Here is a 15,271-nt window from a genome sequence, read left to right as displayed (position 1 = left end):
AGCTGTGAGCAGAGTGTGTTAACCGCTGTCCTGTAACTGCTGATATGGTTCTGGGAATTTAGTTTTGCTTCTTGGGGACAGCCCTGGAATAGCATGAAAATTCCAGAAAATTGTATCACATTTTGGCACTGAGCATGTTTAAGTCCCCTTTTGGAGCAAGACTTTTCTCAGAAGTGGTATATGTTGTGAGAATTAATCAACAGGTATTTATTAGTCTCTTCATTTTTAGCACTGTGCAAAGCACAGATGTAAATGCTGACTCTAGGATGTAGTTCCGGAAATTGCTGCTAACTTGAGCCACCTACAATTTGCAAATGGCTTTGTTTTACAGAAACTGGTTATACGTGACTGAATCTAAATTTCTGGCCCTTTGTGGTCTAGAACTGCTCAGGAATAATATGAAGATGACTGTTACTTAGGTGCTTAGGAGGGCTGAAGGCTGGAAGAAGAGGGGTTTTGGAGAGGAGGACTTGTGTTTCTTGAATAAAGGTCTTTCTCTGCTTGGAGAAGGACTGTTGCCTGGAAATGGACATTCGCCTTCTTATCAGTGAGGAGTAAGGGATGGCTGGCTGATGAAATTTAAAAAAAAGATAACTCTGAAACTGAGCCAGAGGTTTGATTGGGTGCCAAGCTAACGTATTAATTTTTCTATTAATTAAGTTAATTAATTTTGCTATTAATATGCTAAGCCTCCCTAAAAACTAAGGATTCTAGCAGCTTCTGCATTTCTAGCAGGTAGGAATTTCTTTATTCTATGACACAGGTTAAACATTTACTCATTTAACAAATATGCCCCAACTGTCTACCATGTGTCAGGCACTCTTTTAAGCAATAGGAATTCAGGGCACAAAACAGACAAAAATCTTAGGCCCTGTGGTGTGGGAGAAAGATAAAAAGGTACTAAGGAGAAAAAGCAGAGAAGGAAAATAGGAAGCGTGAGGTGGAGGGTGTTAACAGCCCTAGGCAGGGTGGTCTAGAAAGCCTGCAAAGAATGACATTTGGGAAAAGATCTGGGGGAAGTCTCTTGATGGTGTGTTCTAAATTAAACTTTGGCTTAGAGCTGCAGTTTAACAGGATAGCAAGAAATTTCACTTCAGCCGGGTGTTGAGAGTCCTTCCCCTTCTTCAGATTATAAGGGGTCTGCAAGGGTTTATGTCTTTGTCCCCTGGTTGCTCCTGAGGTCTCAGTGTCCAACCCTGTGTGGTTACTTTGAGGGGCCAGATGTGGGCCCAAGAATCTTAATGTCTACAAAGTCCTGACTTAATTTTGTCACCGAGGCATCCAAGTGCTATCTCACCAGAGCCTCTCCTCTGTGGGGACACAAGTCTGGGCTACTCTGGGAACTGCCCCCCCGAACTCTCCAACCTGTTTTTAGTCTAGAGGCCCCTCATGATGGGGGTACGTCTCTTCCTAAAATTTCAGCACACATCTTTTTTTTCTTTCTTTTTTATCTGGCCGTGCCGCATGGCTTGTGGGGTCTTAGTTCCTCGACCAGGGATTGAGCCTGGGCATAAGAGCGTGGAGTCCTAACCACTGGACCACCAGGGAGTTCCCAGCACGCACCTTTCCAACAGCCCAAACAAAAGCATACATAGGTGGTTGTTTTCCATGTGTCTGACTACCTTTGTTTTTAACGTCTGAGGCTAGGGCAGCAAGGGAGTGACCTTTTAAAGATAAATCAGGAGGGCTTCCCTGGTGGCGCGGTGGTTGGGAGTCCGCCTGTCGATGCAGGGGACACGGGTTCGTGCCCTGGTCTGGGAAGATCCCACATGCTGCGGAGCGGCTGGGCCCGTGAGCCATGGCCGCTGAGCCTGCGCGTCTGGAGCCTGTGCTCCACAGCAGGAGAGGCCACAACGGTGAGAGGCCCGTGTACCGCAAAAAAAAAAAAAAAAAAAAAAAATCAGGAGAGCACTCATTCCTTCGAGTGAGATTCCTACAGTACTAAGGACAGACCAAAATTAATGTCTAATAAATTACCTTGCCATTCATTCAAATGATTTGGTCTCTAAAATTATTTCTATTTGTCAATATACTCAGAGAACTGAATGAAAAATACTTTTGCTCTCCCTTTGCCTATTAGCGTTATGATTATTCGTGCTTGAAGTTGGAGGAGGGAAGACATTCCTTTACTAATATCCTGTTACCCAGGCTATTTCCTGTCTCTCCCTTCTGCACCCTACACCAGTTGGGGTAGATTGCCAAAAGTTCAGTTTATCTAAAAATTCCAGTAAATGTGAAAGCAGAGGGTTGACAATGGTGAGCAGAGAGATTAGGAGACTAAAACAGGGAAATGAAGGTCAAATGTAAGAAAGGTGGAAGTGGGAGAGGAGGACAGGGAAGGAGACGGAGTGTTGAGAAACGGAAGGGAAGGGACAAAGCAGAAAGTAAAATTAAAGAGACAGGATGAGGGAGTGAAACAAAAGAGGAATATAGAATAAGGAGTCAAAAGGACAAGGAAGAAACAAGTGAGGAGCACTGATTCAGTGTTGAACTCATACAGCTCTGGAGGTCAGAAGTTTGACATGGGTGTCAGTGGGCTGAAATCAGTGTTTTGCTAGGCTGTGTTTCCTTCTGGAGGCTCTAGAGGAGAATCCATTTCCTTGAGTTTTCCAGCTGTCGGAGGCTGCCTGCACACCTTGGCTTATGGCCCTTTTCCTCTTCCATCTGTAAAGCATATCTCTAGTCATTCTCTGATTGTCAGTTGTATCTCTCTTACCATTCTTCTGTTGTCACCTCTCTCTCTCCATAGTCAGGAAAGGCTCTCCATTTGTAAGGACCAGAGTGATTAGATAGGGCCCACTTGGATAATCCAGGATAATCTCCCTATCTTAAGGTCATTAATAATCACATCCATAAAATCTGTTTTGCCATGAAAGGCCTGAGAATTAGGATGTGCACATCTTGGGGGACCATTATTGTGCCTGTCAGAGAGATCAGGTAGCCTTAATTGGAACCCTTTCTGTAGGTCAGAAGATCAGCCAGTGCATTGCCAGGTAAGTGTGTTTCCAGACCAGGCCATGTCAAATGTGTTTTAGTCTACATACCATTTGAAATGTAGAAATAGAATGTCACTTATGCTCAAAGAAATAAAATGTGTGTATTGTGGTAAATAAAAATGCATATATATTTTTATGTTCTGATGTAAGACAGCAAAACGATAAATAAATGGTTGACCTATGAAACCTTATACGAAATCCCCTTCTCTGATAGCCTGGAGACCAGGATTAGGTAGTGAGCCACTGAAGTGGCAGCTTATTTAACCCTGCATGAACCGGAGCCATGCAGCCATTGCTGGGGATCACAGTCAGCATGTCCTTTCTTTCCTCAATGCTTCTTTGCTAAGATGCTTGTGGACTCAGAATAATAACAGGTGATTCCAGATGGCAACTCCACAAGATGCTTACGTGGCCCCTCCTCAGATGGAGAGTGGATCCTTGTTTCTATGTAGCTAACGGGCATTCTGTAGAATTCATTCCCTCACTCAGAGACATCCATGTGCATGCATTTGCCACAACCGTGGTAACTAGAAACTAGCCCTATGTGGGAAACATTGGCCAGAATGCCTCCAGGAATTCCACCATCTGATTCTGATTCTAATTCCTGCCCTATTCTCATCGCGACCACTCTTGTACCAGCTCTCTGGGAAAGCTGGGAGTGGAAGTAAAAAATTCCGCGTCAGAAAGAAAACAGAGGTCTGGGAGAGAAAGAGAAGATGAGCTTCGTGACTTGTAAGTTCCTGTTCAAAAACAGGACTGATGTTTTGGTTAGAGGCCTCAGGAAGGAAATGTAGTGGCTCAAATTATCCCCAGATGGGGCTGTTTATCTCATTGTTCCCTTCAAATGGAAAGTAGCACTCAATTGTTGAGTAGAGTTCTGAGCACTTACTGGTCACTGGCACTGTTAGTATTGGGTATTTTCATGGGTCTTGTTGGATGAGAGTGTTTATATACATAAAGAGTCACATTACATTTGTCTATGTGTATCAACACATACAAACTCATGTGAAACCATCTTATACTTGTTAAATACTTGACTTTTCAGAGTTCTTTCACTTCAACTATTTCACCTGATCTTGGCAGCAATTAGGAATATGAACAGAGAAGATATGAAAACAGAGTCAGAGAGATTAGCCATATTATTCTCATCTCACTTGGTCACAGGGCTAGTTTGTGAGCACTTAGATTAGAACCAGGTTCTTAATTTTCAAACCAGGGCTCTTTCTACTTAATTATGTCGATTTAAAAAAAGAATTCCAGTAACTCAAGAGTTAGAGCAGAGTTTTAGTTATGTCAGAAGTATCAGCTATAACACCAATTCCCACTTACAATGTATATTTAACTTTAATTAACGGTAATTTGGTGGTGAGGCAGAATAAGAAACAAAGAAAAAAAGGAAACGGCATTTCATGCAGTGTTACATAAAAACATAACAAGATCTTGAAAAATGCAATATTACATAAAGAACTAAGGAAGACCTGGAAAAAAACAAACACTTGCTGCTTACTATTTTAGAAATAGCATATGGTTTCTTCCACGTGATGAATATAAGGTTCAAACAAGTAAATGCAGAGATGACCTCTGAGCATAAATGTTCAACGTGCACAGAGCAGAGCATTTTCTGGTCAGTGTTATTAATCCCACTGAAGATGGGGTGAGTGATATGCCGTTAAATTTAAATTTAGGCTGTAGAATTTAGAACTCTGTCCTTTACCTCATGTGTTTCTTTTTCTTAGTCTGGCTAATCTAAGCCTGTTGGACAAAAATTATTTTAACTTAAAATTGTTAAACACATTGTTTGCGGCTGGTTTGGGCCCAGAATTACTTTCTGGATCATTTATAACCTTTAACCAGGCTGAAATTTTGTTTTTGTTTTTGTTTTTATGCCAATCTACAAGTACACACAAAACTTCTTCCTTCCTGGTTTTGTCAGTTTTCAGTAAGTGACAATTCGTAATCTTTCAAAAATATACTTTAAAATAATACGATTTGTCTTTACCTAATAATTTCTTCTTGCCTTTGAAATATTTCTGTAGCCATATTGAATATGACAGGAAAAATCTCCACACACACAAAATATTCCTCCTAAATTCTCATGTATGTTTTGCTGTTGATATTTAAAGGCAGATATGAATACTACATTTAGTTAAATAGATGAAAAGTGGCTTCGGTTTTGAAATACTACTTTAGTCTATAAGGAACAAGGTCTGGCTCACATAAAGGGCAGGCTCATAAGCCTGTCCAATGCCACTGTCTTACCTCATACAAGGAGCATAAAACAACTCTTCAGGCCTTTATTCATTAAAATGGAATGTGTGTTTCCATTAGGAATTCTACTCAAAGAGTGAATCTGCATACTGAGAAAATTATGTAGCAATCATCTTTCCTTAACCTAAAAGTAAGATACAAATGTGGAAAAGTTCACAGCATTTCATGTCCCCTACCATCCCCCATCAAGACCACCTGGAGACATGACTGAACCAAGAGGAGGTACTGTGGACCCTCAATGGGCTCAATATTAAGAGTCTGTACAATAACTTCGAGGTCCTTCTCTGATTAGCTGTGTTTTCTCATTTGCGTTTGTAGGCTGGAGGACAACTGGAAAGTCCATATCTAAAAATAAACAAAGAAAACCAGTAAACACCCTCTTATGTTACATTTCATTTAATGGGGCAAGTGGTAGATATTTTTGCTGAAATGATGATTAGCAAATCATTTCAATTCCTAAGATACTAAGGATCCTACCCTTTAAAGGACTTCAAAAGGGAGGATACACTCACTGTCTTTATTCTTCATTTAAGTTCTATTAGTTACAGAATTATAAAACCAAAGCACTAAGCCCAGATTTCACTTTGAGGCAATTTCTAAAACTGATAAACTTGAGCTTTAGTTTTCACCATTTTGTGGGGATGAGGACAGGGCTGCCACCCATGTCATATAGACTGCAGTGTGTATCTATATGAAAAATACCTCTAGAATCGTGCAGTGGACAATTGCATACATGGCTCTGGTTGGGAGAGAGGCCAAGACCCAGAGTTTGCTTGGGTGAAGAGTCTAATAGGAAGCTCTCCACATAAAGCTAGTACCCCAAATGGTTATGTGCTATCTAAATCACCATAGCCTTAAATCTGCAAGGAATTTTGCTAGTCTTGAGTTTTGATGAGGAAGTGAAGAGCTCCCTTAAAAATGTCTGTTAGCAAGCTAATGAGCACACAATGTGGCAGATCAAATTTACAATACCTGTGTGTTCTAAGAAACCTCAGGCTGATAATTTAGTTTAAAATGGTCCAGTGCAAAAGCACAGAGCAGAAGTGAATGGCCCCAACCTTCAATCCAGCCCTCAAAGAATCCCCCACAAATTGCAAGAAACATAAACTCATAGTAAAAAACAGAGAGATGGGAGAGATAGGGAGAAATAGAGAGAGATATGGGGGGAGGGGGAACATTACACATAGGAACAATGCACACTGAGTGAGAGCCAGTAGAAACAACAGAAAGCCAGTCAGACCCAGAAAGGCTTCAAATCCTGCACTTACCAGACACAGAACAAGAAAGAATTAGATTTGTTTTTCAAGTGATCAAATGGATTTTGAAATTAATAATAATAAAAAATCTCTTTTAGACATTAACACATCTGAAATTTTTAAAACTTGATGAATGGGGTTTAACAGCTAAAGGGAGAATTAATGGAATAGAAGACAGATTTGAGGAGATTAATCAGAATGTGGCATGGGGAAACAAAGATATAAAATAGGAAAGAGGCTAAAGGACATGAAGAATAGAGTGATATTCTGACTTATATTTAATAAGACTTTCGTAAAGAAATGAAAAGAAAAGAAGAGTAGAGGTAATATTTGATGATTTAATGGCTGAGAATTTCCTGGAATTGATACAAGACACCAATCCACAGATTCAAGAACCAACTAGGATAAATTAAAGAGAAATTCATATTTAAACATCTTAGTGATATTGAAGAACACTAAGGATAATGGTTCTTAAAGCAATCTCACTTTCCAATAGCAGATATGGAAGCCAGAAAACTATGAAATTATGTTTACAATATACTATAAGAAGATATCAACCTAAATTTGTTGATAAACCCTCTTATTGCTACATTTATTTTTTTAAGCATGATTTACAGGTATTTTCAGACAATAAAAACAGAAGTTGTGCCACCAGCAGACCTAATTTAAAAGTTATAATTCAGACAGAAAGAAGTGTTATCACATGGAAAAATTTGTGCTGTATCTAGAAATGATTAGTAGATATATAAGTAAAACTAAACAATTATTTATTATATAAAGCAATAATAATTTATGAGACTTAAAATTGAGATAAAATTATGACAATGGTATGTAAATCAGAAAGGAGATGATCAGAATTAAAGAGTTATAAAGTTCTTGTATTGTTCAGGAGAGGGTAAAGATAAGAATTAACTTTCAACTTTGGTAACTTAAGTATGCTTGATAACTTTTTAAGGCAGCCCTAAAAAAATAGAACAGAGAATATAATTTCCAAACTGGAGGAGAGAAAGAAATGGAATGTGAAAAAAAAATTCTATCAGTACAGAAGAAGGAAAAAAAGGAAAGAAAATATAAACAGAAAAAATATGCCAACTTAAAGTGATAATTATAATAATAAAATATTAACAGAAAGCATGTATACGGTACTTATTATGTGTCTAGCACTGTTCTCAGTGCTTTATGTATCTTAACTCAATAATAGAACTACAAGGTAGGGTAATTATGATAGCTATTTTACAGATAAGCTGAGGGACAGAATGTTTTAAGTAACTAGCCTGCATTACACGGGTAGTAAGGAATAGAGCTAGTATTAAAACCTGGGCAGTGTTTCTCAGAATCTGTTTTCTTAAAGGCTGTGCTATACTGTCTCTCACAAAGAGTAAGTTCATAGAAAAAAACATATATCATTAGTTATAAAAAATACAAATGGACTCTATTTAAAAGAAAAAAACATGGCCAGACTGAATAAATCCCCCCAGCAATATGCTGTTTACAAAGGACACATCAAAAAACATAAGGACAAAAAAACATAGAGAATAAAAGGATGGAAACATATTTACTACACAAACACTAAGGAAAAGAAAGCTAATATAACTGTATTTTAAAAACAAAGTATGAGACAAAAAGCATTGCTAGAGCATAACTACATAATAATAAAATATTCAATTAACCAAGTAGCCATAAAAATTCTGAACTTATATATGCTAATAACATAGCTTCAAAATATAGGAAGCAAAAATTGACAGAACTTTATAGAGAAATAGAAAAATCCATCAGCACAGTGGAAGAATTGAATGCTTCTCTCAGTAACTGACGGATAAAGCAAGCAAAAAAATCTTTAAGGTTATAAAGGATTTGAAAAGTGTAATGTTGTGAACTGAATCGTGTCCCTGCCCCCCACCCCATTCATATGTTGAAGTTCTAATCCCCAGTCTGTCAGAATGTGACCATATTTGGAGAGGAGGTCTTTAAAGAGGTAATTATGTTAAAATGAGGTCCTCAGAGTGGGCCTTAGTCCAGTATGACTTGTGTACTTAGGACACAGTCATACATAGAGGGAAGGCCTTGTGAAGACACAAGATGAAAATGACCATCTACATGCCAAGAAGAGCGGCCTTAAGGAAACCAGTCCTGTGACACCTTGATCTTAGGTTTCTAACCTCCAGAATTGCCAGAGAATAAATTTGTTTTTCAAATCACCCAGTCTGTGGTACTTTGTTACAGCAGCCCTAGCAAACTAATACATACAACAAATTAGCTTTATTTAATAGTCATACATGGAACAGTGAACCTAACAAATGCAAAATGTACTGTTTTGAAGCAATGTGGAACATATGTAAAATCAATTAAGTTCTAGGCTATAAGCAAGCCTCAAGACATTTCAAAATATTGTTTCATGCTGTCCACATTTTCTGATAATACTGCAGTTCAGTTAGACACAAACAATAATAAACAATGAGAAAAGACCCCACAGGTTTACAAATTAAGACACATATAGACCTAACTTATAGATTAAAGAAAAAATCATAATGGAAATAAGAAAATGTTTCAAACTTAGATTATAAGAACATATGTGTACGTGTGTGTATGTAAAGCCAAACTGGTACTTACAGAAAAATTTATAGCCTTAATAGCTTAATATCAGAAAAGAAGATGGACTGAAAATTAAGAAGTATAAAAATTAAGTTAGAAAATTAACAACAATAAATTAAGAGAAATAATAAAAAATAGAAATTAAGTAGAGAGAATATACAGGAGAATCAATAAAACTGACAACATTTATTTGAGAAGAATAAAATTTTCAAATATCTGGTGAGAATGGCTAAAAAAGGAAAGCAGAAATAACCAATATAAGGAATGAAAAATGGGACAAAAATGCAGATACTATAGATGTGTAAAAGGTAACAAGAGGAAATTTTGAAGAACTAATTGTTTTAATAAAGAAGAAGGGAAACCTAAATGGCCTATAAAATATATTGAATCCATAATTTAAAATTTGTATAAAAACACATTAGCCCAGAAAGGTCTACACAGTCCTGTAGAAAGAAATAAATCCAGTAATACACAAACTTTTCAAGAGTTAAAGAGGAACACTGCTAATTTATTTTATGAGGCATAATCTTGGTATAGAACCCATAAGGAAAGTTTGAGATGGGAAAATGATAGGCCAGTCTCACCCATTAACATAGATGCAAACATCTAAAACAAAATATTAGCAAACACATTTCATAAAAAAATAAAATAGTTAATGCATTATGACTGCTTTGGGTTTATCTCAGGAATTCAAGATTGTTTTAACGATGGGCAACAATTCATATAGTTCTTCACGTGAACAATTTAAAGGAGAAAAATCATTACCATCTCAATTGGTGAAGAAAAAAGTATTCTAACAAAATAGTAATAGAAGACAACTTTCTTAACCTGATCAAAAGCCTACAGCAAACTTCACAATCATTATGCAATCTTGAAAGCATCTTCTCTTCAACATTTTACTGGCAGTCTCAACAAACACAGAAAGGCAAGGAAAAGGCTAAAAAAATGATAAGGGAAGGGAAGGAAGAATCAAAACTATCACTATTCACAAATGTTATAGATAGGTATGTAGAAACCCTAAAGAATTTACAGATAAATAATTAGAAATAGAGAGTTTAGCTAGTTTCTTGGATTCGAAATCAATGTTAAAAAAAGTACATTCCTATATACTAAGAAACAAGTCAACAACTAATCTATGATAATTTATTTATAATTGTATGAAAGTGGATAAAGTATTATGAATAAATGCAACCAAAGATATAAAAGAGATATCTTTATTGAAAGGCAACGAAGAAAACCCAAATAAATGGAGAGGTATACCATGTCACATATTAGAGGACTCACATTCTTTAAAGATGTCAATTCTTCCTAATTTATCTACAGTCACTGCAATTCTAATCAAGATCCCAAATATTTTGCTTAAAGAAGTTTTGGTACAGGACTTAACAAAGCTTATTCTAAAATTTATATAGAAAAGCAAAAGGCCAAGGATATGTGAGAGTGTCCTGAAGAACAAATTAGGAAGAGTTGCCTGAACAGTGTTATGAATTATTATAAATGGGCCTGGTGTTGCATATAGATAGACAAAATGACCAACGGACCAGAACAGAAAGCCCAGAAACTGTTCCATATATCTATTAAAACTTAATGTATGTCAAAACCAAGACTAGAAATCAGTGTGCTGGGACAATTTGTTTTCTATATGGAAAAAAATAAAGTTGGAACGCTACATCATACCACTTGCAGAAATCAATTCCTGGTTATTAAACATGTAAACATGAGTAGCAAAACTATAAAACTTTGAGAAGACCATATAGGAGAACACCTTTATATCCTTGGGATAGGGAAAGATTTCTTAATCAAAACACAGAAATCACTAAGCATAAAGGCAAATATTGACATTTTGACTACATTAAAATCAAGAACTTTGGCTTATCAAAAGACACCGTAAAGAGTGAAACACCAGGCCACAAATTGGGAAAATACATTTTAAACAAACATGATCAGCAGAGTCAATACCCACGCCCCAAAAAAGAGTCAGTAAGAAAACAGCAAATGATATAATAAAAACCTGCAAAAGACTTGAATAGGCATTTCAAAGAAAGAGAAACCCAAACAACCAGTAAGATTCTGAAAGGATTCAAGGAGAAAAAAATTAAAATCACAAAGGTATACCATTTCCCATCCACCAGACTGGCACACATTTATAGTCTAGTGAGGGCAAGGATGTGAAGCAGTAGGAACTCTCATTAGCTAATGGAAATTAGTGCAGCAACTTTGTAGAACAACTTGGTGTTATCTAATAACTTGTAGATATGCACACCTTTTGACTAAGGTATTCCACTCCTGTGTATATATTGGGTTGGTCAAAAAGTTCATTCAGTTAATGAATACGTTGTTCAATAAAGTTCTTGGTGAAAATGAAAAATGTGTCTTTTATTTTTACTTAAAGCTGAACAAACTTTTCGGCCAACCCAATACCTGGAAAACTCTAGCACTCATGAACCAGGAGACATTCATAGCAAGAATATTTGTAATAGCCCTGTTTGTAATGGCAAAAAAGTGGATTTGGATACCCAAATATCCACTAGCAGTAGAATGGATAAATAAATTTTCTGGGATATTCTCATAGAAGAATATTATACAACAGTGAAAATGAATGAAAGACAATCACAGTACGAATGAAGTTCAGAAATATGATGTTGAGTGAAAAAAAAAGAAGTTGAAGGATAATTGTTGAGTATGAGTTCATTGATTTAAAGTTCAGAAATGTAAAACCAAGCAATAAACTTGATTAGGAACATAAATATATATAGTTGTAATACTAAAAAGAATAGTAAGAAAATGATTACATTATGATAGCCAAGAAGTGGGTGGAAACAACCTAAGTGTTCATTGATGGATGAGTGGATAAAGAAAATGTGGTGTATATATACAATGGACTAGTTTTCAGCCATAAAAAAAAGAGGGAAATCCTGCTATTGGTGACAACATGGATGGATTTTGAGTGCATTATGCTAAATGAAGTAAGTCAAGTAGAGAAAGACAAATACTGTATGATCTCACTTATACATGAATCTAAAAAAATAAAACCAACCCAAACTCGTAGAAAAAGAGATCAGATTTGTGGTTACCAGAGGCAGAGAGTGAGGAGACAAGGAATTGCATAAATGTGGTTAAAAGGTACAAACTTCCAGTTCTAAGACAAATAAATACTGGGGTTGTAATATACAATATGATGACTACAGTTAACACTGCTCTGTGGCATACTTGAAAGTTGCTAACAGAGTAGATCCTAAAACTTCTCATCACAAGGAAAAGAACATTTTTTTCTTTTTCTGTGTGTCTATATGAGATGATAGATATTAACTAAACTTACTGTGGTGATCATTTCACCATATATGTAAGGCAAGTCATTACGCTGCACACTTTAGACTTATACAGTGCTGTATGTCAATTAAATATCTCAATAAAACAGAAATTTAAAAAAGGAAAATGATTACAGATGATTTAGGGTAACAGTTACCTCTAAATAGGGAACAGCAAGCAAAGAACCTAAAGGTAATGGCACATAATGTTCGTTTGTATGTTCCTGATAAGTAAAAACAATAAGGGATAAAGTAGGTACGTGAATTACCTACTTTATCTCTACTGGTAACTAATAGAGTCGGGGCTTGAAATGGGACTGACTTCAAAGCCCTTTTCTGTCTTAGCTACTAATAGTGTACTGCTCTCAAGGTAGCTGCATAAAAGACTGATAATCAACTTTCCCATTTCCCCACGCTTTGTGAATACTGATGCTTTGTGGTATCCTCTACTCCCTGCCATAGGTGAATTTTCAGGAAACAAAGAACCTTCTCCTTCTCTGAAGAAAGGGTGTTTAGTTTCTTTCTGTAGTCAAATCCCCTCTCTCCTCTACTACAGATATTTTTTAATTGAAGTGAGATTCACATAACATAAAAGTAACCATTTAAAGTGAAAAATTGGGGACTTCCCTGGTGGTGCAGTGGTTAAGAATCCCCCTGCCAATGCAGGCGACACGGGTTCGAGCCCTGGTCCGGGAAGATCCCACATGCTGCGGAGCAACTAAGCCTGCGCGCCACAACTACTGAGCCTGTGCACCACAACTACCGAGCCCACGTGCCACAGCTACTGAAGCTGGTGCACGTAGAGCTTGTGCTCCGCAACAAGAGAAGCCACCGCAATAAGAAGCCCACACACCACAACAAAGAGTAGCCCCCACTCGCCATACTAGAGAAAGCCCGCGTGCAGCAACGAAGGCCCAACACAGCCAAAAATAAATAAAATTAAAATTAAATAAATAAATAAAGTGAACAATTTAGTACATTCACAGTGTACTAAATATATAATTCACTGCCTCTATCTAGTTGCAGAACATTTCTCCAAAAGGAGACCCATTAGGCAGTTGTTCCCTGTTCCTCTTTTCCCCCCAGGGCCCTGGCAACCACCCGTATGCTTTCGGCCTCTATGAATGTACCTACTCTAGATATTTCATGTAAATGGAATCATACAGTGTTTGTCCTTTTGTGTCTGGCTTCTTTCACTTAGCATAATGTTTCCAGGTTCATCCGCCGTGTTGTATGTATCAGTACTTCATTCCTTTTTATGGCTGAATAATATTTCACCTCTACCTTTTTGCGTTTTCTTCCTCAGAACCTCCTGGGTTTCTCTCAACTCCCTTTCCCCTCATCCTAGTTAAAATCCTACTGCTTTTGCTCTTATCTAGCCAACTGTCCAGGATTCCAGCTGCTTTCCATCTATCACATTTCACTTTGATGGTCTGAGCCCTTGACTGGGTATATCCCAGTTTGGGGTTATTTGCAAATATGCTCTCTGCATAACTTCCTCTTCATTCAGTTCCTTGATCAAACTGTTCACTTGAACAGCCTAATGTGACTATCCCTGCCTTGCCTGGCATCGAGAGCTCCATTCCCCATTATCCACAGGATGCTGGGAGGTGCTGTGCCAGATGCTGTGCTGGTGTCAAGATCCCTCCCTTCTAGGGTTCTCCTTCCCCATAATCTCCCACCCCTAACTCCTCATTCTTTACGTTTTCAGCTTTAAATGTCACCTCCTCTGGGAAGCTGTCCTCACTTGCATCTGGGTCAGGCCCGCCTAGTGTTCACTGTCACAGCCCCTGTGCTTCTCCTTTGGCAGACTTATCATACCTGTAAGTTAGCTAGCTCATTGTGTGACTATTTGTGGAGTACTTGTCTTCCCATCTCCTCTGCGATACTGTAAGGTCCAAGACAGCAGGGACCGCGTCTTTCTTTTCTCTAGCCCCTAGCATAGTGTCGGGCAAATATTAAGTGCTCAATAAATGTTTTCTGTGAAAAGACTGTCTAGTAAATTTGCTCACTGAACCTTAGCAGGCAAAACCTGAAGAAACCTTGGGTCCCCTTGGAGCAGCTTCCGGGGCAGCGTTCTGAGCTGACTCACTTGTCCTGCTGTCCCGGCCCAGGGCCTTGATGGTGCTTACTTGTCATTTTCATATAAAGAAGCAGCAAAGGACTTTGGACTAGTTGCAAGAATTATTTTCCATGAATTATTTTTAGAAATCAGTTTCTTTTGACTGGGGGGAAGGGGATAGGAAGGAGATTGAGTGGGATTGGTGAAAAGAGGAAGGATGAATTTAATCTCTTCCTTGGTGCCCTTTTCCTGGGCAATAAAGTGTGATGAATGCTGAACAGCAAATGTAATAAATGTCTCAATATCTTGGCTGGGAGCGAGTCTAATTAGAAGCCATATGGCCTCTTCAGCTCAGTGGCTGTGAATTTATTTGGGTTTCATCCAGGTGAGTAGCAAGAACAGTTAAGCAGTCAACAGATTTTCCTGTGCCCTGAATCTCACAGTTTTAGATCCAAGGTCAACCCACTAGAAAATCTTCTCCCTTAAACACTCTATTTCCTCTCCTTCAAAAAAGTGGGGAAATCATGACTCTGCAAGAAAATTTTTGAGTTTAACTGGGAGTTTTCAGTCCACTGCTTGCAGCTTGGAAAAAAAAATTGAACTTATCTCTTGTATTTTTGGTTTGCTTTGCCAGGGTATTTAGAGATAACAGGTTTCCATTTATGCTCATTTCTATACCTTCTTCCTTCCTTTTCTTTTTTCTTCATTTTTCTCTTTCTTTTCCTTCCTTCCTTCCTTCCTTCCTTCCTTCCTTCCGGCCTTCCTTTCCCTCCCTCCCTCTCTCCCTTC

General features: G+C 37.7%; 2 protein-coding genes and 1 long non-coding RNA gene across 3 annotated transcripts in view; 2 read left to right on the top strand and 1 right to left on the bottom strand.

Annotated features, from left to right (window-relative positions):
• LOC125961654 (uncharacterized) overlaps window positions 1-14,793 on the top strand; it is a 34,279-nt gene extending 19,486 nt beyond the window's left edge. The window contains exon 3 of the long non-coding RNA XR_007472629.1: window positions 14,132-14,793. This is a non-coding gene — a long non-coding RNA (uncharacterized LOC125961654). The remainder of the gene's footprint in view (window positions 1-14,131) is intronic.
• Window positions 1-15,271, top strand: part of LOC125961652 (ATP-dependent RNA helicase DDX3X-like) — a 491,072-nt gene that overhangs the window by 367,774 nt on the left and 108,027 nt on the right. The gene's annotated exons all lie outside the window — the stretch shown is intronic.
• Window positions 3,151-15,271, bottom strand: part of DNAJC5B (DnaJ heat shock protein family (Hsp40) member C5 beta) — a 50,897-nt gene continuing 38,776 nt past the window's right edge. The window contains exon 4 of the mRNA XM_033437593.2: window positions 3,151-5,609. Within this exon, the coding sequence (XP_033293484.2) occupies window positions 5,515-5,609 (95 nt within the window). The 3' untranslated portion in view covers window positions 3,151-5,514. The remainder of the gene's footprint in view (window positions 5,610-15,271) is intronic.

This window comes from Orcinus orca, chromosome 17, assembly GCF_937001465.1.
Source record: "Orcinus orca chromosome 17, mOrcOrc1.1, whole genome shotgun sequence".
NCBI lineage: Eukaryota > Metazoa > Chordata > Mammalia > Artiodactyla > Delphinidae > Orcinus > Orcinus orca.
The sequence above is the reverse complement of the archived record's forward strand: the minus strand, read 5'-3'. Positions and strand labels throughout refer to the sequence as shown.